The sequence below is a fragment of the Pan paniscus genome, chromosome 5 (assembly GCF_029289425.2).
Source record: "Pan paniscus chromosome 5, NHGRI_mPanPan1-v2.0_pri, whole genome shotgun sequence".
Taxonomy (NCBI): domain Eukaryota; kingdom Metazoa; phylum Chordata; class Mammalia; order Primates; family Hominidae; genus Pan; species Pan paniscus.
Genome location: NC_073254.2, coordinates 19,741,264 through 19,768,277, shown reverse-complemented (window position 1 = coordinate 19,768,277; position 27,014 = coordinate 19,741,264). Strand labels below are relative to the sequence as shown.

The following is a 27,014-nucleotide window of genomic DNA, read 5'->3' as shown; positions in this document are numbered from 1 at the left end:
AACTGTGCCCCAGAGGTTGCCGTAAGTCACTGGAGCCAGAAGGCAAATTTGATCCCCTGTGTAAGATTGGCCACCGTACCCTGAATGACAGTGGTGTGCTGACACGGCATCAGACTCCTCACACAGAAGATCCGCTTGTGGTGCAGGCTTGGCCTCCTCAATGTGGCCACAGGCCCTAGAGCGCTAACAGATGTCACTTATCGGGATCACCCCTGAGCCATTGTGAACATGAAGTGGCATCACTGATCTCCCACCAGCTCTGAACCAATACATGTGGCATCCCAGCTTCCTGAGAGGCTGGACAGAGCATATCCAGAATGCAGCCACGTGGGGAGTCAGAGTAGGGCAAGGATATAGGAGTGCTGATGAAAACTGAAAACACGGGGGACCGGCCCGCGATGCGGCCTCCTGGGAGACATCTGCATGAGGCCCGCAGGCCAAGGGTCCATGGCTGGGGATGGCTGTGCTCTCCTTAGGGAAAGACATTCCAGAAACTGAAGTTACGAGGCAGCGTATGGAAAGCATCCTGGGCTCTTCAAATCTGGGCATGGCTGTGAGCCCCAAAGCGTTGTCAGTTTACACCATCTCCTAATACAAGGGCTAAGTCATTAGGGAAAAAATCATATTTCAGGTTTTAAGGGGAAAAAATGAAAAGGTGCATGGCCTTTACCTGTAAACAGTAGAAGGGGGTGGGGAATGGTTGAATGGTAGAAATGAAAATCAAGAAATCTAGCAATGGCTGGTAACTTAAGGACCTTATGTATCAGTTATTGCTGCACAGTAAGTCATCCCCCAAAACTTAGTGGCTTCAAAGAGCAATCTTCATTTATTGCCACATCCCACTTCTATAGGTCAAGAATTCAGACAGGGCATGGCGAGGGGGACTTGTGTTGCTCCACAGTGATTGAACCTCAGCTGGAAGATTGGAAAGCTGGGGGCAGGAATCATCTTTTACTTAGCCGTCTGGAGGTTGATACTAGCTGTGAGCCAGGAGTCTGGCCAGGGTGTCAGCCAGAACATAGCACATATGGCCTCACTGTAACCTGGGCTTCCTCACAGCATGGCGGCTGGGTTCCAAAGGCAAGAGTCCCAGCAGAAAGCGCCACACAGAAGCCATATTTTCTCTACGGCATAGCCTCAGGAGTTGTACAGCGTCACCTCCACTGTCAAGGTTATAGAACCTGTCCAGGTTCACATAGAGAGAACACAAACCCCTTTTCTCAGTAGAGGAGGGTCCATTCATTGTAAGACAAGCATTGGAAAATATCATCTGCCACACCGGTTTCCTTATCACCTGTACCCGCATCCCCCCCGACACATGCACAGAAACAGGGCAGCCTGTCACAGACCCTCAGCGATCATGGCATGGGTTTGTGCTGGGTAAATAGGTGCATTTGTGGGTCAGCTCTGCTTCTGGTTTGTAGTTTGACCTGGTCTTAACCTCTCTGGATCTCAGTTTCTTCTTCTGGGAAACAAAAAGGCTGAGCTCCAAACCCAGTCATTGGAAACTTTAACCTTCTTTCTTAACCTTTTTTATACCCTCATGCCTATTCCTCAGTGGTAGTGAAGGTCACGGTTCAGTTTGGTGGGGCGGTAAAAGTTTGGAAAAGCCTCCCTCAAAAGCTCTAGAATCCCTTCCAGCCCTGACCTCCGTGAGTGTTGAGATGCTGGTCATGCTCTTTGGCTTTTTGGGATTTTACTTTCCTGCTCTGTAAAACGAAGGGTCTACTAAATTACCAGTTAAACTTTCTCCAGCTGTCATGTTTGATGTTAGTATTCGTTTTGACATAATGAGGTTCCTTCATCCACACCAGTACTGTTCCGCTACGGTGGACATGTGAGTTGGCAGAAGAAATCCTGTATTTACAAGTTCCTGCCCAGGCTATTGAAGAGGCTCTTCCTTTCTGTGGAATGATAGAAGCCTGAGTGGCTTTTGCAGCAGGGACCTGAGAAATCAGCCTACTCTCCACTTTACAGAGAGAAAACTGGTGCGCAGAGAAGCCGAGTGATTGCCAAGGACAGAGGGCGAGTTATTGATAAATCAGGCTACAGTCCTGTGACCTAAGGCAGTGTACTTTACTGTTGTGACTTCATCCTCTTAATAGAAAATATGTGAGCATGAGGACCCTGAGTCATACCACCCCCATCTCTCCCGTCTGCATTATTCCTATGAAGGGCCAGTACCCTCAACAGTGCCATCTTCTTTTTATTTCCACAAATGTGATAAATGCTCAACTTTTGTGAAAGTATAGTTTTTCAAACATGAAAACTAGATTAAAAAGCTGAACGTCCAGAATAATTATAACCATAAGGTAGAGGTAGACATGATCACACACAGAGGCTCTTGGTCTGATTTCTACGGAGAGAAACAATGCTTGAATACTTGTAGAACTGGACACCTGAAAAACAAGTTGGAAGGCTTTTAAATCCATTTGGTTGGTTATTTAGGAGGTGGAAGTGGCATAAGGAAGGCGGTACTGCTCACAGTCTAGGAAAAAGGAAAGTCTATGTTTTGGTTTCAGTTCGTGTTACCTCTTTTATTTTTCATAGTGGCAAAATACACATAACATAAAGTTTACCTTCTTAACCATTTTTCAGCATGTATGTTACATTTTTAACATGCTTTTGTTGAATGGTTAAGAATCTAGGAAATGATAAGCCTCACATGTTCCCAAGTGCAGATCAAGTTGAAGCACAAATTGACTTTCCCGAGCCCAACTCCAGGTTCCAGAAACGGGATCCTCAGCCACACACTGTGCATACCTGTAATGCACTTAAGTACTTTCTACTTGTAAAGTACAGAGAGCACATCATAGTTTGTCTAAACCTTTGTGTTGGTGTCCTTCAACGCCACAGCCTTATGTACTTTGGAAATACTCATTATACAGGTTTAAATGTTCCTTCCTCCAAACAGATTTTTTCAATCTTTTCAAATTTTAGTTAAGCTTTATTTTTTTTTAAGTATTGTTAAAAGACAAACCTTAGACAAAGTAAATTTAACCGAGTTTAACTGAGCAAATAACACTTTGCAAATCAGGCAGCCTGTGAACCAGAATAGGCTCACAGAGGTTCCAGCACAGTCACGTGGTGAAAGGTTTTTTTTTCTTTTGAGACAGGGTCTCGCTCTGTTGCCCAGGCTGGGAGGCAGTGGTGCGATCACGGCTCACTGCAGCCTGGGACTCCCAGGCTTAAGTGATCTTCCCACCTAAGCCTCCCAAGTAGCTGGGACAGGCAGACCACCATGCCCCACTAATTTTTGTATTTTGGGGAGGACGGAGTCTCACCATGTTTTCCAGGCTGGTCTCGAACTCCTGGGCACGAGTGATCCACCTGCCTCAGCCTGGGAATTGGTGGTGTGCTTGTCCCAGCTGCTTGGGAGGCTTACATGGGAGGATCGCTTCAGCCTGGGAGGCCAAAGCTGCAGTGAGCCGTGATCACACCACTGCCCCCAGCCTGGGCAACAGAGCGAGACCCTGTCTCAAAAAAAAAAAAAGAAAAAAGTGCTGGGGTCACAGGCATGACCCACCACACCCCAGCCTGGAAGAAAAATTATAGGCAAAAAAAGGAAAGTGATGTACGGAAAATGGAAATGAGGTGCTAAAACAGCCAGATTGGCGACAGTTCAGTTGTTTGCCTTATTTGAGCACAGTTTGAACAATTGGCTGCCTATAGCCAAAGCTCAGTGATCAGCACAAGAGTAGATTATAGTCTGTGTACACATCCAGTTAGGTTACAGTTCACTGCATACACAGAAACCTTTAAAATATGTAAAGAGGCAGCTTTAGGCCAAACTTAATTTAACAATATCTTGTTAATATTAAACACAGTCATAGCAAAAGTGTCGAAAACCAGTCAAGTGCTACTGTTTTAAATCGAGCCAAACATTAACTTTTATCTGATACTCCTCATTGTCCTACTCCAGTTTGTATTTGTAAATACAGTGTGACCTGTGTCATGAATGAACCTTAATATTCTGTTGCCTAACTTTGAACGAAGAGTTTTGGATATGATATGCTCACCATGTTTCCAGAGTTGCTGGTATTTCTCCAGTTAGCGAGGTGGAAATGCAGCGGTGCCTGGGAAGATCAGAGGCACTGGGCTGGCAGGCCTGCTTTGCTCTGCCGCTCACCAGCTATTGTCATTCAGAACAAGCTACTTATGCTCTCCAGGCCTGTCTTCTTCTCCCTACCACAGAGATGTCAAAACCTATTTCCAGAGAGTGTTAACAAGGACGACATTCAATTACATCTACAAAGTACCTAGCATAAGTGCCTAGAACATAGTAGGTACTCAATGAACATCAATATTATTCTTCTTTTGAGATCAAATTCTCTTAGGCTTATGTGCAACAATCACTTTGAAGTCCTCTGATTGCTCGAAAGACTTTCTTTAAGACTTCAAAGTATTAACCTGATTGTGAAGAGCAAAATGTCTATGTCTAAAGGATTAATCTCATTTCTAGCTTTTAACCTGTCTTAAACACCTCTAGCACTTGCTTCTGTTTGAAATCCCAAAGAACTCTTTCTTTCTGTTAACTGTTACTCTTAACTTTTATTTTTTTCTCTTTTTACCCCCAGGCATAAAGTCCATAGTCATTGTCTGCCACCAGGTTTGTTTTCTATTGCATCTTGATATTTTCTTGTGTTTTCAGTGGGGAGCATGTTAGAATTCCTTAATATACAGATGTCATAGTATATAAGGTTTTCTTGTGACTTAGTCTGGAAATCATTCATAAAAAAACAGTCATTATTCTTACTGGCTACTGATAAAAATTCTTTAAGTAAGAAAAACTATCGATTTTTTTTTTTTTTTTTTTTTTTTTTGGAGACAGGGTCTCACTCTGTTGGCCCAGGCTGAAGTACAGTTGGCATGATTACGGCTCTCCGCAGCCTCAGCCTCCCGAGTAGTTGGGACTACAGGCGTGTGCCACCATGCCCAGTTAATTTTTGTATTGTTTGTAGAGACAGGGTTTTGTCATGTTGCCCAGGCTGGTCTCAAACTCCTAGGCTCAAGCAGTCTGCCCACCTTGGCCTCCCAAAGTGCTGGGATTACAGGTGTGCACTACCACACCTGGCCTTTGAATATCTTTTCTTCTACATATAAAATCTTGGCAGAAATGTCTTCTTTTGTCATCATGAAATTTACTTTCATGAAACCTCCTCAGTGCCCCTTGTCTACCATTAGTCTTTATAGAATCCTTTTTGACCTGCTGAAAGACAGCACCATTGTATTTTTCTTTGCAACTTGTGGAGCCACCACCTTCCCCAGTACGTTTTGACCAAAGGCAAAGTGAAGTCTGCATCACCTCAAGCCTCTGAGTAACACGGTGGAAACGGGTGAGAAGACTTGGCTATTGTGGTTTGCAAAAATGGCAGGATGAATGCTCCATATCCTCCCCCAAAAATACATTCACATGAGGATAATTTGGGTGGTGGGCCACAGGCAGCTTGCAAGGACAAAGCCTGTCAACTCTTACTCCAGTGTGTGACCTGAGTGGAGATGTCTACAAAAGAGCAAGAATCCTGTCTTCTTTGAGAATAGGGCAACAATCAACTGGGTGGTTTTAATTATTCAGATAGAGTCACAGGACATTAGATGCAGAATATTAAAATCTCCATCATTCAGGGGAAATGATCTTAAATACAGATAGAGGCATATCACTAGCCGGGTAGCAGAGTCATTATTTAAAGGACACTAGAGTTCCTCTGTGAGGAGGAACTGAGCTCAAAGAAGATGTTCAGTATCAATACAGTGAGATTACAGGTACAAATCTGAACACCTTTGTAAGCTTCTCACTAAGTGGAGGAGTGGGGCCAACTCCAGGAGCTTGGTTTTTGCTTGTCTGAGAATCTCTTGACAGATCCTAGAAGCAACCATTCTATGTTGGGGCTTAAAAAGAAGAGGTAGTGTGCTCCAGCAATCCCACCCCTACATGTATACTCAAGAGAAATGAAAACGTGTCCACACAAAGACTTATATGCAAATATTTATTGAAACCTTATTAGCAATAGCCAAAAAGTGGAAACAACCCAGATGGCCATCAGATAATAAATGGATGAGAAACATGTGGTATAGCCATACAATAAAAATATTATTGGTGGTAAAACGGAACAAAGCACTGACACCTGCTAGAACATGGATGGCCCTTGAGAACATTATGCTATGGGAAAGAAGCCAGACACAAAAAGTCACATATTGTGTGATTTCGTTTTTATGAAATGGCCAAAATAGGCAAATGCATCGAGACAGAAAGTGGGTTAGTGGTTGCCAGGGGCTAGAGAGGATGGGACATTTGAAAGGCGACTAATGAGTAGTGTTTCCTTGGGGGTAATGAAAATGCTCTAAAATTGATTGTGGTAATGGATGCACAACTGTGAATATACTAAAAACCATTGAATTGTACACTTTAATTGGATAGATTTGATGGTGTATGAATTATATCTCCATAAAGCTGTTAAGAGACATCAGGAAGAGACCAGAGTTTCTTCTGTGCAGAGCCCTCTGCCACAGGAAAGGAAGGAAGTCTACCCAGTCTTCCTAGAGGCGTTGCTCCTTGGGGCGGTTTAGCATGCCATTACCACAGACTGTGGCTGGGACCTGTAGAACTCATTTGTAAATGCCACCTTCTTTGACAACACCTGGGACTGTTGAGATGGAAGTGATCAGTTACTAGAAGCCATTAATTGAAAGCTGTGTGCCAGGCATTGTAGTAAGACATTATAAATACCATCTAACTTATGTAAAATTGACATTATCCCATTCTGTAGGTAAGGAAACTGAGACTACAGGGTTAGGTGAAACCCAAGGTTTCTGAGCCAGTGATTGGCAGAGCAGGTGTTTAAACCAGGTTTGTCTTGGGACAAACCCCAGGCTCTTAAGTACTACATTATCCTGCCTTCCCCCTTCTCCACCCTCAACCCAGCCCCAGTCAAAAAGGCAGCAGGAAAGGGGACAAGTTATCATTTAGAAGAATACTGATTTGGTTTTAAAAGTATTGAATACAATGACCAAATGATCTAGTGATTCCATTTCTCAGTATATACCCCAGAGAACTGAAAGCAGGGACTCAAAAGGATACTTGCCCACCAGTGTTCAGAGCAGTATTATTCACAACAGCAACCCAGTGTCCCTCAACAGACGCATGGATGAACAAAATGTGGTACAGCCGTACAATGGAATGTTACTCAGCCCTAAAGAGGAAGGAAATTCCGCCACACGCCACAGCAAGGGTGAACCTTGACGACATTGTCCTAAGTGAAATAAGCCATAGAAGAAACAAATGCTGTATGATTCCACTTATGGGGGTCCCTAGAGTCCCCCTACAGACGGAAAGTAGAATTGCGGTTGCCAAGGACTGGAGGGGAGGGAGAATGGAGAGTTAGTGTTTAATGGCTACAGGGTTTCAGTGGAGGAAAATGAAAAGATTCTGGAGAAGGATGCTGTTGATGGTTGTACAACAATGTGAATGTACTTAATGCCACAGAGCTGTACACTTAAAATGAATAAAATGATAAATGTTGTGTTTTGTGTATTTAACACACACACATACACATCAGTATTATGTGTGTTTGAAAGTCTAGAGCTAGAAAGCTTTTTTGAGTATATTTAGCAGGAAAACTTAAAAGAAAGTTCTCGTCTTTGGAGGAGACAGGCCTGAGGCATCCAGAGGAAATGAACACCACCTAGGGAGCCAGTTCCATTCCCATGAAAATCACACCTGGAGTGAACCGCACCCTCCACAGCCCCAGGAGCGACCCGCACCCTCCACAGCCCCAGGAGCGACCCGCACCCTCCACAGCCCCAGGAGCGACCCGCACCCTCCACAGCCCCAGGAGCGACCCGCACCCTCCACAGCCCCAGGAGCGACCCGCACCCTCCACAGCCCCAGGAGCGACCCGCACCCTCCACAGCCCCAGGAGCGAACCGCACCCTCCACAGCCCCAGGAGCGAACCGCACCCTCCACAGCCCCAGGAGCGAACCGCACCCTCCACAGCCCCAGGAGCGACCCGCACCCTCCACAGCCCCAGGAGCGACCCGCACCCTCCACAGCCCCAGGAGCGACCCGCACCCTCCACAGCCCCAGGAGCGACCCGCACCCTCCACAGCCCCAGGAGCGACCCGCACCCTCCACAGCCCCAGGAGCGATCCGCACCCTCCACAGTCCCAGGAGTGAACCGCACCCTCCACAGTACCCTAGGAGTGCTGTTACCAAGGGAGAGGAAGGAGAAGGAATAGGGATGAGATCTCTTAAATAGACATTTGATGACATTTTCCCCAATTTGTTCGTTGCAATGACGAAGACTTTTTGCTGTTTAACCTGTTATTATGGAAAAATGTGAAAATATACAAAAGTATGTAGAATTGTCAAATGAGTCCTGTGTATCCATCACCCATCTTTAAGAGTTAGATACTCTGTAATATCAATAGATGGTATTTTTCATCCTTACGCCTACCCATGCTCTCCCGTATTGTTTTGAGAAACTGTGTATTCGTTTTCATATTAAACTATTTTGGTACATATCTGAAAAGATGATTCTTTTTAAAACATAGCTATGATAACATTATCATAACTAACAAAATAATGCTAATTCCTTAATATCATCAAATACAAAGTGTTTAAATTTTAATGTCTCACAAATATCACCAATCTTCAAACTGGGTGATCTGTCTGTAATCTGTCTTTAAAAGAAATCTATAGGCCCCATCTGTATCTTTTTTTCTTCCTTGCTCTACTTTTTCCTTATAATTTCTTTGCTGAAGAAGTCAGTTCTTTTGTCTGGATTTTGCTGATTTTATCTTGGTTTTCTTGCTTATCTTATGTAAAAACTGAAAGCTCTATCTTAACCAACTAGGTTCTTAGCCTTGGCCAGACATTACACTCACCTGGGAAGCTTGTAAAATCCTGACATGTGTGGAAAGCAGCTTGTCACTTCCTCAATAAGTTAAACATAGAATTACCATATGACCCAGCAATTTCACTCCAAAAGAATGGAAACAGGTTCAGACACAGTCTTGTATTCGTATGTTCACAGCAGCACTATTTTCAGTAGCCAAAAGATGGAAACAACCCAAATATCCTTCAGCTGAGGAAAGGGTCAACAATATGTGGTATTTCCACGCAATGGAATATTATTCATCCTTAGAAGTCACAAAGTACTCATGCGTGTTTACAACCTGGATGAACCTTGAAAACACTGCGGTAAATGAAAGAAGCCTGACACAAAAGCCATGTGTTATATGATTTCATCTATATGTCTACGGAAACCCATAGAAACAGAACATAGATTAGTGGTTGCCAGAGGCTGGGAAAATAAGAAAACAGGGAGGGGCTGCTTAATGAGTATGGGGTTTCCTTTTGGGGGTGATGAAAATTTCCAGAACTAAATAGTGTTGATGATTGTACAATTGTGAAGGTACTTAATACCACTGAATTACGCACTTTGAAGTGGTTTAAATAATTTTATGTTATGTGAACTTTACCACAATTTTTTATAATTCTGATGTATAAAAACACCCCAGACCAAGTAATTAATAATCTCTTAAGTGTGACCCGAGCATCAGAATATTCTAAAGCCCTCCGAGGGATGCCAGTGTACACGCAAGGTTTGGAATCATTGACAGAGGCTGGACGGGTCAGGATCGTGTCTTTGGAGCCTTCCTCACAGGTGGTGGTGGCATGCTAGATTTAAGCCCGTGCAAGTTTGCTTCTGTATTCTAAAGGATAACTATGTCTTTTGCACTCCTGTCAGACAGCAGACACTGTCAGGAATCTGCTGCCTACAGTCACAAAAAATGTTCTCTCCTTTTTTAGAAAATAAAATTTAGGAAAACCTAAGAAGAAAACGATCGATCATCTTGATTTTGCTTTTATGTGAGAGGAAAGAGCCCTCTGTTTCTAGCTACCATATAGATGTGTAAAACAGTGCCACCCATAGCCTCACCCGTGAGATGGCAGCACGGGGACAAGTGGCCCTCAGGCTGCCCAGCACACGCGCACACACCCTGCCCAACACAACAACAGTAACAAAAAGAGACAAAGTAACCAGTACTGATTCCTTGGGGAGGCGGGCGAACCTCCTCTAGTCATGTTTGTCCTGCAGTGGCTGGTGCTGCCGTCATACCCGTAGAATCTCAGCAGTGCGTGCTTCCCTACCCTGGGAAGGAAATGTCATTTCCTTGCAAGACTCACTTCTCATGAGCACTGATAGGCCACAGCTGCTGCTGGCTCTGCAGCCTTGGCAGAGTTGCAAATAGGTTAAACGGAGATGGGAGTTCTAGTTCTCTTTTGCTTCAGCCAGCTTCCTTTTCTGGCTAAATCTGAATAAACTCAAAAGAAACTGGGCAAGGGGTTTACGGCTCCCCATGGAGCTTCACAAAGGTAAGTTCCACTTATGTGATCCAAGAGGTGGTTGGCTTGTGATTTTCTTTGCTCAGCATTACTCGTTAATATCCTGAACTCACATTTCTGAAAACAACTGTAGCTGAGATGTGCTCCTGGAGCAGAACTACAAATTAAACTTGGAAATCAAACCTCCCACTTTCACTCTCAGCCTTTTGTAGCACAGGCTGGGTACTCTTCTCTTTGAAAGCATGGGATTTTCATTTAAAATGTTAATTAGAAAGAATAGAAGACATTCTTTCAGAGGAGGTGTGTTGTAGTTTTTGTTTTTGTTTTTTTTAAGTGCTAGATTTTGAAGTCAGAAGACCTAGAAAGGAGTATCTCAGCTCCATAATTCATTTACCAATTGTGCAAATGTACACAGGTTACTCAGTTTCTCTGGTTCCATATACTCGTTCCTAAGGAAATATGAATATTATGTATTGCATAGGACAAGGGTAAAAACGGCGAGAAACTAAGTAAAGCATGTCAGCTTAGCACATGCCCAGTAAATGTCACTTTCCTAACTATGTATTGCTTATGTATTAAGCAAGTGATCCTCAAACTTAATCCCTGAGAGGCAGGGAGGTTAAGAGATGAGATGCAAAAATGCCCTTTTTCTTTTCTGTGGGCCTGTCCTGAAAGCAGCAAGGAATTGGGCACGATCATGAAAACTTGCTTCGAGTTAAACCAAGCTAAAAGTTAGGATCTGCTGATATGTCTTGATCTGTCCACTGGGGATCCACGACTGCTTAAAGATGAAGGCGTAAGTCAGGGATAAAATAATGAAGCCAAGGCATACAATGATTGCCTCTCAATCGTGAGTTGTATCCTGCTGCTGCTTTTCACAAAACATATTTTCCAAGTCTTTAAATATTCTTCTATAATGTCATTCTTAATGATTGCACAGTGAGGATACGGTGCAGCAAAAAGCTATGGACAGCTCTGTGGCAGCTAATTTGAAAATCTAATAAAAAATAAATTAACCTGAGGAATAGAAAGCTTGAATAGACCAATTACCATAGAAGAGATTAAAATATCTACCGGTTTGAGCCTTTTCAGACTTTGTTTTGGCCTAGTCCTTGATGAATTTTTGTGAATGGCTTACAGACAACGTTTTCTTTGTTGTTTTTGGAGGGAGCTTTTTTGCAGGCACAATTTTCTTTTTTCTCTTTTAAGAGATGAGGTGTTGCTATGTTGGCCAAGTTGGTCTCAAACTCCTGGCCTCAAGTGATCCTCCTGCCTTTACCTCCCAAACTACTGGGATTACAGGCATGAGCCATTGCACCCAGCCAGACACAAATTTTTTTCATGTATTCTCTGAGATACATGTGTGTGTATTTAGTTTGTCCGTTGTATTATTCAAATTCTCTGTGATTACCTTTTTAAATATACTGTTTCTATCCAGCTTTGAAAGAGGAATATCAAAGCTCCCCACCATCATTTTGCCTTTGTCAGTTTCTCCTTTTATTTCTAATAATTCAGGTTTTATATACTTCGCTACAGTCTTATTTAGTGCTTACAGCTTTATGACTGCCGCATCCTGTCTGTAAATGTTGCTCATTATTTAGTTTGAAGGTTTTAGACTCAATTCTGCCTTGTCAAATATTAATATAAACTAGAATTTTCCCCCGCAAATATACCCGGTATATCTTAACTCCTCCCTTGATTTTCAGTCTTCCTTTACCACTTTTGTTTAAAGGGTTTTCATCTTGTTTTGTTACCTTTCCCAGTTAGTCCATTCACATTTCATATTATGGCTGATGGAGTTGATTTTATTCTGTCTTATGTTATTATGTATTTTAGTTGGTTCTCTCTTTTCCTTATTTTTAATGGTTTTTATCAAGTAACTATTCATTCCCTGTTTATCTCTCTTTTGTCAGTTTGGAAATTCCATTCTGCTTTTCTGTGCCCTTAATGACTGTCTTCTGTAGCCCAATGTTTATAATTAGAAGCATATATTTTTTACTATTATGTATAAGAGGATACCAGTTTTTCCCACCAAGACCTGTTTCCCTAGACATAAATTTCATAAAGAAGTTTATTGCTGACTAGTTGTTTTTCCCGAGTCTCTGAGTGCTCTTGCTGTGTACCACTTGTTGTCTTCCTCTTCTCAGCAGTTTTAGAAGCAGCCATTTGTTTCAGGTTTTTCTGTCTGGCTCCTGGATTCCCTTAGGCAATATTTCTTTGTCGTCTCACTGGGGCCCAGGTCTGCTTGTTACAGCACCCCATGTGCCTGCAGTTCTGCAGGTGGTAAACGTGAGTGGCTCCCTGCTCCGGAGGACCAGTGGGGCAGCAGCGGCGGCAGCTGCCAGTCTCCCTGTTCCCAGGTCCCCTGTGCAGTGCCAGCCTGACGAACAGGGAGCAACAGCCTTGCTCTCTAGCCCCTGCTTGGCAGATAAAGCTCACTTGGGAGGCCAGTGACAGCCAGATTCCCAGGGCTCACACGTCTCCTCCAGGCCCACTAATCCCAGAATCCCAGCGTTGGCCTCCAGGCCCTGCATGGTCCACCAGGAGGAAAGCTCTCATGAACTCCCCCTGCAGCCCACTCCCAGGCCCAAGACCTCACTCACACCAGCATCTCCCCCAGCGCTGGGGTGGGAACAGGGGAAGCATAGTCTATTCAGGGCTCCACAGTTCCAGAATTCCTCTCTCTAGTACCTCTTAATGAAAAAGATTTCAGATTTAATTAGTTTTTGTAGCCAGAGCTGGGAACCTAATCCATATTTAGAACATAATCTGTAAGAAAAGCATATTCCAAGTACTTACCAACTTTGAATGAAGACTTCTGCAGCACAGCTGCCTTCCCACCCATCCACACCCCTGCTTCACCTCGGCACGAATCTCTCTGACTTGGCCTGTTGGGCTGCTTTGCGCTCTCGCTTCTCCCTTCAGTGTGGCTGGTGGAGTAAGGATGGTCCTAGGTCCTACATTTTCACATTTTCCACAGTAAGATACATTACGTTTTTAAAAATAATTGTTTTCAACAAAGCCATAAAGTAAGATCTGGTAGGCTGAATAATGGCCCCCAGAGGCGTCCACATCCTAATCCCCAAGACCTGTGAATGTTACATTTGATGGCAAAAGGGACTTCACAGGTATGATCAAATGAGGACCTTAAGATGGAGATCAGCCTTGGTTATCCACATTGGCCCTACTGTAATCACAACTATTCTTCTAAGAGGAAGGCAGAGGGAGGTTTGATTGCACAGAGAGAGAAAGTGGCAGAAGCAGAGATCAGAGCGGCTGCTTCGAGGATGAGGCAGGCACCCCACGCTAAGCAACGCAGGAGGCCATACAAGCTGGAAAAGACAAGGAAACAGATTTTCCCCAGAGCCTCGGGAAGAAGCCAGCCCTGACAACACCTTGACTTTCACCCAGTGAAACTGATTTTTGACTTCTGGCCTCCATAACTATAAGAGAATAAACTTGTGTTGTTCTAAGCCACCTGTTTGGGGGTAATTTTTGACTGCAGCATTAGGAAGCTAACACACAGGGTAATCCTTTGGAGAAGGGCAAAATTAATTCTAATAACATAATTTCTTTAACCCAGTATATTTAAAAGATTGTCATTTAAGCAATACAAAAAAATTAACATATTTTCCTTTTTTTCTTACTAAGTCTTTGAAACCCAGTCTGTATTTTATACTTTATAGAACATCTCTGTTTGGACCAGCCATAGTTCAAGTGCTAAACAGCCACATGTCCAATGGAGTAGCACAAGTCTAGACAGTATTGGGGCTGTAATTGCGAAATATTTAGTGACTTTTTAACCTGTATTTTTTAACATCTTTATTGAGATTCACATACCTTAAAATTTACCCATTTAAGGTATATTATTCGGCCGGGCACGGTGGCTTATGCCTGTAATCGCAGCACATTGGGAGGCCGAGGCAGGTGGATCACTTGAGCCCAGGAGTTCAAGACCATCCTGGGTAACATGATGAAACCCTATCTCAACAAAAAGTACAAAAAGAGGCCAGGCACAGTGGCACATGCCTGTAATTCCAGCACTTTGGGAGGCCAACGTGGGCAGATCACTTAAGGTCAGAAGTTTGAGACCAGCCTGGCCAACATGGTGAAATCCCATCTCTACTAAAAATACAAAAATTAGCCAGGTGTGGTGGCGGGTGCCTGTGGACCCAGCTACTTGGGATGTTGAGACAGGAGAATTGCTTGAACCCAGGAGGTGGAGGTTGCAGTGAGCCAAGATCGTGCCACTGCACTCCAGCCTGGGTGACAGTGAGACTGTCTCAAATAAATAAATAAATAAAGTATATTATTCACTGGCTTTTAGTATATTCAGAGTTGTGCCAGCATCACTACAATCAAATTTAAAACATTTTCAGCACCCCAGAAAGAAACCCCGTACTCATTCGCACTCACTCCACACTCCCTCCCACTTGCCCACCCATCCCCAGCCACTAACCTGCCCTCTGTCTCTATGTATTGGCCTGTTCTGGATATTTCATATAAATGGAATCATACAATATGTGGCCTTTTGTGTTTGGCTTCTGTCACTTAGCATAATATTTTCAAGGTTCATCCTTGTAGCATGTATCTGAACTTCATTCCTTTTTGTGGCTAAATAATATTCCATTGTATGAATATACCACATTTTATTTATTTGTTCATCAGTTAATATGTATTTGGGCTGTTTTCACTTCTTGGCTGTTGTGGATTGTGTTGCTGTGACCATCTTTGTGCACGTTTCTGAGGCGTATGTTTTCATTCCCTTGGGTGTAGTTGCTGTACAGAATCATTCTTGCACTGTACTTCAGTTGCTTTTTCTTGCATTTCTCTGGGCTGTTATCTGCCTGCTGTCTGCATTCTTCAAATACCTGAGCATTTCTAGCAACTACACTGCCGATCTCCCCAGGGTCTTGAAGGGTTTGTGTCCATTCCCCTGAGCATTATACTCAGTTGGTGCTGGTGGCCTGGCTCTGGCCGGGTCACTAGCAAAGGGCCAAGGATGTGAAGGTTTTTCATCACTGTCTTCCAAGGGAGAGGAAGCCTTGTGTTTGCACAGCTCTGAAAGAGTCATTGTTCTGCATCAGAAGAGCTTAGGATACTTCTATCAAAAAGTAAAGGAAATAATCTTCATATCTAAAGGGCTTAACTTTGTGGTAAACTCTGCAGCTTTCTATAATAGGGTCCCAAAGGTAAGTGACAGGAACGTATTACTCTAATTGAGAAATAAACCATGTGCATGGTGAAAGGCGATGTCTGCGCAAACTGCCCAGAAGGAAGGCCTTGTCCCACCAATGGGCAGCGTCCTCAGGGTTAGACCCAGAGTCAGTGTCCCTTTGTCTTGATGCTGAGAGAAGTGGATCAGCCGCCTTGTTTGAACCAAAACGCACATCAGAAATGGGTCCAAAGGAAAGCCACTTACTGCAGGCTGAGTTTGTGGGATTCAGGGGTCAGAGTGCAAACCCAGAGCTTTTCTCACTGAGCTTATCATCAAAGCCTTCAAGGTTTGCTTTGCCTAAAAAGAGCTGAGTCCCTCAGATTTCTCAGTTTCCTAGTTCATATGAGTACATTAGAACATCTTGTCCCTAAACAGCATGAAGAATGCTCCTGGGAGGAGTGCCTCCCTCTGCCAGGCTCAGCTGCAGGCTTGTGGCAACTCCATGTGTGGTGACCACTCTGGGATTCTTGTTCCTCTTCTGCCAGGGCTTGCCCTGAGACCTTACACAGGTGACTCCTTCTCTTGGAATTCATTCCTTCGTCCAGCAGAGTGGCTGAGGCACCACGCGAGGCACTGGGAACAGGCCAGGGTCACTGTGCTCGAGGAACTGACAGGTGAATGGGGGTGTTTGCTCACAGCCTGGGTCATGGGCTCCATCCCGGCTGCCTAGACCAAAGGTTCCATGTCGAGGCAACCAAAGCAAGTGATAGGCCAGGACTAGTTGATTGGAAGAGGGAGGAGAGCTGGGGGAGGGCCTGGCACCCAGCCAGGGAATGAGGATTCCGTAGGAGTGAGCCATCCTAGAAACCACTGGAGGTTTCTGGGCCATGGGTTGATGTGATGAGCATGTGTCTCTAGAGGGATGACTTCAGCAGCCATGCAGGTGCAGCAAGGTGGGGCACAGGCCCCTTGTCCTACCGTGGCTGCAGCAGCCACGTCAGCAAGGCCAGGAAGATGCTCACAGTTCTTGTATGAAGATGACTGGCTTCCCAGACTCTTAGGAATAGTTTCACTAGGAGACGAGGGAAGCCCTGCACTGCTAGGTGCTGGGGACATGAAATGGGCTCATCCCAACTTCAGGGAGCTCACAGTCTCATGTCAGAGACAAACACCGAAACCACACAAAGTATACTCACAACCCAGTGTGGCTGGTGCTGGATGGTGACAGGGCACAGTTGTGAATACCTGGAGCAGTTTTCCAGAGCATGGTCTGCGGCCTTATCCCAGATCTGCTAACTCATAATCTCTGGGGAGGCAGAGAGCCCTCCGGTAAAGCCGGCACCCACTGCAGTCTGAGCCCTGCTGGCCAAGGGAGCCGGGCAGGGAGGTGGGTCAGGGACACTTGCTGGTTGGAGGGCCCACCCGTCAGGATGAAGTCTGCCGCCCACTGTTGATCCTTTGTTAAATGGCTACCTGCTTGCCATCATGGTGACTGAAGTCTAATCCCATCTCCCTGAATAGAGGTGATTGTCGCTTGGAGATCCGCCCATGAGGGATGAACATTTCTGAAGTCACACTTTAGGCCAGTCGGAGGCATAGGCAAAAGGGGGAAATGGAAAAGAGGAGAAAGAACAAAGAAGCAAAGGACATAAGAACTCAGCCCTGTGTCTGCTAGGAAAGAAACCTTTTCTCTAAATTTTCTAAAAACTAGGAAATAAGGCTGGACTCAGTGGTTCACACCTGTAATCCCGGCACTTTGGGAGGCCGAGATGGGAATTTCACCTGAGACAGAGCAGCGGGGGCAGCAGCAGGAGAAAAGTGGACACGTTCTGGTGTGGAGGCCAAGGCTTCTGGGCCGGTATGTGGAGCCCTGCAAGTGGGTTCTTTTCCCTCTAGGTGTTTAACTGGAAGGTGTGTCCAGTAAACTGGGCCTCAGGGACCACACTAGGGCTGTGGAGCCACCAGCCAATTCCCCACGCCCTAAGACAGCCCCAGGGACCTGGGAGGTGAGCTTGCTAAGAGGCAGCGTGTGCCCGCCCCCTCCACGGCCCTGGGAGAGCAGAGGACTACCAAAGAGCCAGCACAGTTGGACTGGCACCAGAAAACAGGAGGCCCAGCTCCCCATCTCCCAGACCCCGGTGTCATCTGAGGCTCCCATCCACGTCATCTTCACCTCTTGCAGCACACAGCTGTTCTGTGCAGCTGTGCGTGCATCTCCCCTGCAGAATGCTAGAGAAAAACTACACTGTGAGTGGCTTGATGGTCGCCTGTCACCACAGACCATGGCTTCCTTTTCAGGGACAGCCCAAACTCTTACTCCGAGGTCCTCACCCTACAGGTGACACTCAAAATACTGAACTGCCGTGGGCCATCGGCATGGGCCCCTCAGAATGGAATCTGGTCACGCTAGAGCAGCATGTCAGTGGCCTACCAGGCCAGATGGGAGCCAGGGCACCCCAGGAGAGGGAAAAGGGAGGAGGGCAGTTTATTAAGTAGGGGCCGTGGGAACAGCTGGAAGTTGTTCAACTTCTGACCACAAGGCCAGGGCATGCTGCCTGAACGTCAGTTTTGTCCTGTACCCTGGCCAAGGGTCCCCTTCCCCCAGAAGTGCTTATACGTATACTCAGATGTCTCCTAGATCCTGCGATGTGGGGGTCCTACAGAAGAGCTCAGGAGCAGTGTCTTCGGGGGTGAGTCACGTTAACCAGGGCACTGCTTGTTCCCTGCTCACCGCCCCCTGTCCCACCACTGCTGACTTCCCATGTCCCACCCTCTGTTCTCTCTCACCTCCACTCTCCATGACCAGCTCTTCCTGAGGGCTTCTGGGAACAGAGCTGCTGCCTTCCCGAGGCTGGGGTTGGGATGAGGACGTGTGTGCTGGGCGAGGGTCAAGTATTCTCAGAGCACCGGGCCCACTGCCCCAGCTGAGGCCCTGTCAGGCCCTGTGGCTCAAGGCGATGTTTTTCCCTCTCACCATTTTGGGGCTCCCTTCAGCCTGACTTCTGGGTGGGGGGAGACAAAGGAGCCCAGGTAGTTGGGTATGTTGGTATACCGATGACCCCAATATCGTTAGCCTGTGACATCATTCCTGGAAGGCTCCCAAGCCCTGGGCGATTGAGAAGGTGTTGCTGGCCACGTGTTTTCCAGTCTGTGGATGTCGCGTAGCAGCTCCCTGAGGGAGGTGAGCAGAGGAACATACTGCAGCCATTGGGAGGAGACAGTTGGGTCTGTGCGTGCCGACGTGGAAGGATGCCTGGGATGCTGAGCGTGAAGGAGAGCATGTACTGGGAAACCGTGCAGACGGGGATGTCTGCCTCGTTTGTCTCTGTTGGTATTCACCACCATTTCTTGCATGAGCCAGATGTTGGCCCACGAGCGCAGAGGTAGGACAGCTGCCACCAGCTATGGCATGCAGTCAGGAACAGGTGGATGTGGGACTGTCCAAGAGAAACTTCTGGAAAGCACTGGGTCGGCGAGAGGAGGGAGCCCAGCGGGGAAGGGGCACTCATTGCATCTCATCAAGGGATGTTGTTCATTCCTGACGATTTGATGCCAAAAAGCATCAGACTCCCCTGGATCACTTATTTAAAGAGGCCAGCAATCAGCACATTTTACAAGCCTACATTTAAAGAAAAAAACAAGTATGACCTCTGGTTCCTACTCTGGAAGCCCTTTCCAGTTCTGAGTGTCGCATTTGTGGTGCAGGACCCTTGACTCTGGTTCTGCTGTGTTCGTTGCTCTGGAAATTGTGAAACTCTCAGAGTGGTGACATCTCAATGCTACCCGCCATCTGGAAGCCCACAAAGTCAGGAACTTCTAGAATCAGATTAGTGTGGGTGATTATTCTCTGTACCGTCCAACCCAGCAGGGTGCTGTCAGTCATCACCGGATGAAGGTGACAGGCAAAACCAGAGAGGCCGTCCATCTTTAAGTCTCTGCAAACAAGTCTTCTGGGGGTGGGCGAGCAGACTCGGGATGTGCCTTTTTCCCGCAGGTTTCTGCTGAGCTTGCCTGCTCAGTTATATTTGATTAAAGCAAATATTAAAACCAGAACTGGTTCAAGTCGACTTTGAAAAAAGGTGTCCCTAGAGGAGTAAAATAGCAACAGGCAGCCTGATTGCCCCAGAAAGTTTGTCAAAGATATGTATCCCCCAGAGCAGGTGGTGTACACACCATCAAGAACTTGCTCATTCCCCAGCACACATCCCAGGAAGGATCAGCCTCAGCATTTGCATCACCTTGTAGCTAATTGTAGAGGGGCCAGGATTCTGGCCTTGCCGCTGTGGTTTTGGTGGCATGAAGCAGAGTTCAGGGACAGACATGCAGCTGAGCTTTGGTCTCTCCCCAAATGCAGAAGTGTGACCTCTGATGGGACATTACTTCTGGCAGTTTGCCTGGGCTCTGTTGTCGCCATCCCAGGGAAATGCCAGGTTTTCCTCTGACGTGATGTTTGGGCCCTGAGTTCTGCCCAGTTCCCAGAAGGGCCTGGTGACAGTTGCGGCGGTGCTGACATGTAACGTGGTGTGCTGTTTGGATGCTTTTGTCTTGGGGATCCTCTCTTGTGCAATGCTGCAATGCCAGCTCCAGGGGACTCCTGGCTAGTGGCTGGCACTGTTTGTATCCACTCTTCCCATGTGGCCTTCTCTGCACTGACCATCAGGGGTCAGGGAGGTAGCTGTCTCCTGTTTTATAACTGTCTTCCCCACCCTGAGCAGTGGTCTAGACCAGCAGATAGAAATCACGCATAAAACCCAGCTCCTCTAAAGTACAGGTGTACGTATAGAAGACAGGAAGATATTCCCTGCCTTCAGCTAGCAGTGTAGCAGGCGATAGCATCCTATAGGAACACTGTAGGGTGCAAAGATACTTCTGTCCCCTGGTTTTGTAGTCCATGGCCCTATGTACCCAAAGTACACCTGGTAGGAAAATAGATACCCTGGTTTTTTGCTTGTTTTTTGGAAAAGTATTCACTCCATTGCAGGGTGGGGGTGGAGGGAAGGAAAACCAGGTAATACTCAAAAAATAAATGCTAAGCCTGAATCCCCTTAGATGAGCACTGCTTCTCATTCAGGGACGCTAGTCAGAAGCAAGGAAGCAATGACATGCGTGCCCCCACCCCCCAACTACCTCCCTGATGAGAAATTCCACAGGTAGGGCTGGGCCACCTAGGTCCTACTGAGGGGCGAAGCCAGCTGGACTTCCTGGGTCGAGTGGGGACTTGGAGAACTTTTCTGTCTTACAAGAGGATTGTAAAATGCACCAATCAGTGCTCTGTAAAAACGCACCAATCGGCACTCTGTAGCTAGCTAGAGGTTTGTAAAATGCACCTATCATTGCTCTGTAAAAATGCACCAATCAGCGCTCTGTGGCTAGCTAGAGGTTCGCAAAATGGACCAATCAGCACCCTGTAAAATGGACCAATCAGCACTCTGTAAACTGGACCAATCAGCAGGACATGGGCAGAGACAAATAAGGGAATGAAAGCTGGCCACCCCCAGCCAGCAGCAGCAACCCACTGGAGTCCCCTTCCACGCTGTGGAGACTTTGTTCCTTCGCTCTGCACAATAAATCTTGCTGCTGCTCACTTTTTGGGTCCACACCGCCTTTAAGAGCTGTAACACTCATCGTGAAGGTCTGTGGCTTCATTTCTGAAGTCAGAGAGACCACGAACCCACCAGAAGGAACAAACTCCAGGTACACTACAAAGCAGACCTTGTGGCTCCCGTGCACAGACCTCAATAGGAACCTGTGCCTTAACATGTGTGCCCATTCAAAAAGGACTCATTCCTGCAGAGAGAACAGAAAGCTTGTGAGATGGGAACCACTGTTAGCTGCCCACGACTTTGGGCTCTTTGAGATCCATTCAAATAATTTCATTCCCGGCCAGGCACCGTGCCTCATGCCTATAATCCCAGCACTTTGGGAGGCCAAGGTGGATGGATCCCGAGGTCAGGAGATCATGACCAGCCTGGCCAATATGGCGAAACCCCATCTCTACTAAAAATACAAAAAAATTACCCAGACGTGGTGGCATGCACCTGTAGTCCCAGCTACTCGGGAGGCTGAGGCAGAAGAATCGCTTGAACCCAGGAGGCAGAGGTTGCAGTGAGCCAAGATCGTGCCCTCCAGCTTGGATGACAGAGCGAGACTCTTTCTCAAAAAATAAAATAGTTTCATTCCCTTTCCTATGATGATGTGGAATGTCACAGATGCCACAGAAAGAGACCATCACATGGTGGGCCTTTTTTGTTTTGTTTTGTTTTGTTTTGTTTTGTTTTTGGAGACAGAGTCTCATTCTGCCACCCAGGCTATAGTGCAATTGTGCAATCTGAGCTCACTGCAACCTCTGCCTCCCAGGTTCAAGCATTTCTCCTGCCTCAGCTTCCCAGTAGCTGGGATTACAGGCATGGGCCACCACGTCCAGCTAAATTTTTTTGTATTTTTAGTAGAGACGGGGTCTTGTCACGTTGGTCAAGCTGGTGTCGAACTCCTGGCCACAAGTGATCCACCCGCCTCAGCCTCCCAAAGTGGTGGGATCACAGGTGTGAGACACCACACCCGGCCTTTTTTAACTAAACATGAGACATTCAGAAAGACAACAAGCCGGTGCAGCTGACAAAAGTGGAGAAGAGTGAGGACAACTGTGTGTTCATGATTGAGGCAGACACCTGAGAATGAACAAGGGCTCTATCTGTAGTCACCCAGGGACAGTGGATGTGGACTGGACGTGTGAGCATGCTGATGAAGAGTGCATGCTCTTGCACCTTGTTTCTCGCTTGTCCCAACAAGCAAAGATGAAACATATTAATTATTAACTGTGACACGGGATAGTGGGCAGGGATATGAACTTGCTCATCACTCTGCCAGCAACAACACAGAGGAAATAAGAGACCGACTCCCCACTGCCTCCCTCCACATTAAGAATATCCCATATCTAACATTCAAGGCTTACAGGAAGGATGGAGATGGGGTGTGTACTGGGAGAGGGGAGGCAAAAAGATGCACCCCTGGCTTCTTTGACATGGCCTTCTTTCTCAGCTACCACACTTCATTGGAGATTGAAGTTTCAGTATTCCAGTTCGGATGATCCCTTCAGGCACTCCTCTGTTGCATAAAATGGTGGCAGAATTAAAAGTAGCAGTGTTATGCTATTATATGTAAACATTTTGAAAAACAAGCCTGCTGGATTCTAGAAAGAAAAAAGGTTATGTGGACTGAGGGCTATTTTTAGAGGAACACCATGGGGTCGATATTCGTAAGTTTGGGTTTCACAATACTTCTTGCTGCTATGCAGAAGAGACTGAAAAAATATAGACATGAATTCATGTGTCCCTATTTCAGTGTGCTTGTTTTTGAATTGGGAAATATAAAAAGCATGATTAAAATGGTCTATTTGACAAATAAGCTTTTATCGCTGGTGACTTGACAGTGGCGAGGCTGTGGCAGTGCCTCTCCATGCTGGGATCTCACCGGGGACAATTGCTGCATGAGTTGCAGGCGGCGTGAAAGGATGTCCAGCCTTGTCATAAGCCAGAGGAGGGCCACAGATGTCATGCTTACCTTCCTCAGTGCAGATGAGCAGGAGCAGGCAGTTTAGCATGTGCCATCTGAGACCATATGCTGAAGGTCTACTATCAAAAGTGTATTGGCCAGGCACGGTGGCTCATGCCTGTAATCCTAGCACTTTAGGAGGCCGAGTCAGGCGGATCACCTGAAGTCAAGAGTTTGCGACCGGCCTGGCCAACATGGTGAAAGCCCATCTCTACTAAAAATACAAAAATTAGCCAGGTGTGGTGGCGCATGCCTGCAGTCCCAGCTACTCGAGAAACTGAGGCATGAGAATCACTTGATCACAGGAGGTGGAGGTTGCAGCGAGCTGAGAGCACACCAGAGCACTGCAGCCTGGATGACAGAGTGAGACTCTGTCTCAAAAAAAAAAAAAAAAAAAAAAAAAAAAAATATATATATATATATAGTTTTGGTGGCTTAAGGGGTTTTTTTGGCCCTCCAAAGCCCCCATGAAAGTGTAGCTATCTTAGGAAAGTGCAGTATCTTAAAAATATGCTTCTGAAACTGGGTGTATCAGAAGGTACTCAAAGGCAACAGGGTAAAAACAGTGCGTCGTCTTGGAGGGTCAGGGTTACTTGTCAACTTGGAGGAAAAAAAAAACTGTTAAGAGCCTGGGTCTTGCTATGTTGCTGAGACTAGAGTGCAGTATTTATTCACAGGCAAGATCGTAAAGCACTACAGCCTCGAACTCCTGGGCTCAAGCAACCTTCCTACCTTAGATTCCTGAGTAGCTGGGACTACAGTTGTGTACCAAGGTGGGTTTCCCTACCACATCTGGCAGGGAAAACATTTTTATACGAAAATAAGCACAAATATGCTATAGAGCAGAGTACACCATTTACATGAAGATCAATACGAGACTTCCAAGAAATATTCTGGCTACCGCAGCCCCTTTAAGCTAAGTCCCAAATCCCCAGGAGAACAATTTTTTTTTTTTTTTTTTTTTTTTTTTTTTTTGAGACAGAGTCGCTCTGTCGCCAGGCTGGAGTGCGATCTCGGCTCACTGCAACCTCTGCCTCCCAGGTTCAAGCGATTCTCCTGCCTCAGCCTCCCGAGTAGCTGCGATTACAGGCGCCCACCATCACACCCAGCTAATTTTTGTATTTTTAGTAGAGACGGCATTTCACCATGTTTGCCAGGATGGTCTCAATCTCTTGACCTCGTGATCCACCCACCTCGGGCTCTTAAAGTGCTGGGATTACAGGCGTGAGCCACCGCGCCCCACCCATGATACGCATCTTGACAGAGACAGGCCTAGCACAAATCTGTGCATGTAAGTAACGCTTAGCAGGCCCTTGCCAGGTGCCTAGCACTGTGCTTGTTGAATCCTCCCAGTAGCGTTAGGACATTTCATATGTTTGGGCCCTGGGAAGGAACTGGGGAAAATGGTAGATTTTCTTCATATCTAGTGTTTTGTTTGATTCCCATAACAACTCTGCGAAATAGGCGGGAAGTGGCAGAGGCAGGAGTAGGATCCCAGCCCAGGGCTGCATCCGTTCCCCACCTTCCCCACCCACTCTCCTGGCAACTGCGCCCAGCTTCTGGGACCCCCATCAGATGGAGATGTGTTGCGGGGATGGCTGTGCATTGCTTCAGAAGAGTAAGCGGTGAAGACCTGAAACATTGTGCCCAATTGTATTTTCTGATATCCTGCTCCTTCCTCCCCTGCAGGTTATTTGTCTAATGAGTCTCAGAGCTCTTAAGTGTTTCTGGGCCATCTAGTCATCCCCGGCTACTGGCAGTTGAGTAATCTGTGTACTTTTCCAATGGACTCTAATGCCAACTCCCTAAACTTAATAGAATAAAAGTGTGATCAGCTTTAATGACCAATTTATGCACAGTAATAGTCTGATGTGGCTGTATAAGTCAATTTGGGATTCTGGAGGGACTGTAACTTGAAGGTGTTAATTGCACTACCTTACTTCCGTTGACCAGACCCTCACACCTGCAGCTTGGAGCATCGTTCTCTGCCATTAGCACCACAGCAGCAGTCCCGGCTAGCCTCCTGTTGTGTGCTGGCACATTTTACAGCCCAAATAAATGCAAGAGAACTGTTACACAAACATTTATTGCCTCAACTCGTTACCCCTCATTGAGATAACTTTTTAATATTTCCTCCCTGTGTGAACTGAATATTTCCCCTTCTTCTTCTGTAATGGCTCTGAAAATCCCATATAGCCCCGGATTCTAGGCTTAAACCCTCTGCTGGGCCAAATTTAAATCATTTGATTTCACTTAATGGTCAGCGAACATTCTTTTTGCAGTAAGTGGTCCTACCGCTGTTTTTATTCACTTGTCTTCATCAGTTCTGTATTTCCACTTGTGGCTTACCATCAGAGCACTCTGTAATCACTCATCTCTCTGGATTTTAGAGTCAGCGGGCACAGACCCTTAGAACCATGGAGTATGGGACTGATATTTTTAGTTGTTAGGTACTTTCTGAGCACTTTCTATGTGTCTGGCACTGTCCTAAACTGTGCTTTGAAGGCACCGAAGTCAAGTAACATGATCCCTTCTCCCTCCTCCCCTCAGTCACCGATGCTCATGTAGGGGAACTGAGGCAGGCCCACTTACCATTTCAGTATAGGGACCATGTGGGTGGCCCCAATATATGCGGTGTATGTATCAGACAGACATGCATCTCTGTATCCGCTTAATACCATTCACATTGTAAGACCTGATGTCATTAGTTTTTTTCCCCCCAAGGGCCATAAAATTGTCATACTGGAATGGGTTTTTTTTTTTAATTTAATTCAAACTTCTGTCAAAGCACACTATAAATTTGGTTTGTTTTGATTTCAAGTTTCCTGAAACTTGGCTCTTCAGATTGCCCCCCAGTTCTTTATTCTGTGGGTTTCCTGTGGGGTCTTTTCCAGGGGGCTGATCCCACCTCACAGCTACATGCCTTACGGGAGGGCACCCCTCCCCCAGAATTTTCATCCTCTAGATTGGTGGACTTTGTGAAATAAACATGATGGTAACTGCTGTAATGGGGGCTTTGGTAAGGAACACAGCAGAGGGCCACACAACAGGAGAATCCTGTGTTCTTGTTCTAGCCACTGCATAGAGAATACGGCCTTTAGCACACAGAGCTCACACAGGGAGCTACATGGGGAGAAGCGTGTTTGTTCTGCGGCATGATAAGTGTGCCGCCAAAGCCTTCAAAGGGGCCACCAGAGGGAGCGTCAGCCGGACAAACAGACCTTCTGGAAAGTAGTTTTGCAAGATCCATCAGTAACCATCAAAATATTCATATCTGTTTATCCAACAATTCTACTTCTAGAAACCTTTTATAAGGAAAAATCAGATTTAATAAAAGGTTATATATAAGAATGATAATCCTAGCATTAAGTGGAAACAGTCTAAATGTTCATCATATGGGAGTGATTAAATAGATTGTGATATATCTTTACAATGGAGTATTATACAGTTACTGAAAATATTCCTTAAAAGAACAGTTAATGATATAAGGATCATAATATGAAGTTAAGTTAAAAAGCAAGTTATGCTATGATCCCACATTTAAATATTGTGTATATATATACCATATTTTAAATCTATATGTGATTTAACAGACTAGACAAAAATACCAAACTATTAATAGCCACATATCCAAATGCAACTAAATATTTAGAGCAAGCTTGTCCAACCCACAGCCTGCGGGCCACGTGCAGCCCAGGATGGCTTTGAATGTGGCCCAACACAAATTCGTAAACTTAAAACATTAAATTTTTTTTTGCGATTTTTTTTTGCGATTTTTTTTTTCCTTTTAGCTCATCAGCTTTCGTTAGTGTTAGTGTATTTTATGTGTGGCCCAAGACAATTCTTCTTCTAGTGTGGCCCAGGGAAGCAAAAAGATTGGACACCCCTGATTTAAAGAGAGAAAGAACAGAATCTTTATAATTTCCTGTGTAGCTTTTTTAAACTTTGGAAACAGC

At 45.8% G+C, this 27,014-nt stretch overlaps 1 protein-coding gene across 11 annotated transcripts in view; it reads left to right on the top strand.

Moving 5' to 3' along the window:
• LYRM4 (LYR motif containing 4) overlaps positions 1–27,014 on the top strand; it is a 229,555-nt gene that overhangs the window by 121,827 nt on the left and 80,714 nt on the right. The window contains exons 3-4 of one of the 11 annotated variants that reach the window (XM_063605133.1): positions 4,578–4,609; positions 6,452–10,031. The exons of 8 other annotated variants lie outside the window; for them this stretch is intronic. In XM_063605133.1, coding sequence (XP_063461203.1) covers positions 4,578–4,583 — 6 coding nt within the window. In that variant the 3' untranslated portion in view covers positions 4,584–4,609; positions 6,452–10,031. Of the gene's footprint in view, positions 1–4,574; positions 4,610–6,451; positions 10,032–27,014 lie in introns of those variants that run through there. 2 more of the 11 variants (XM_055113158.2, XM_034961397.4) reach the window with 2 other exon arrangements.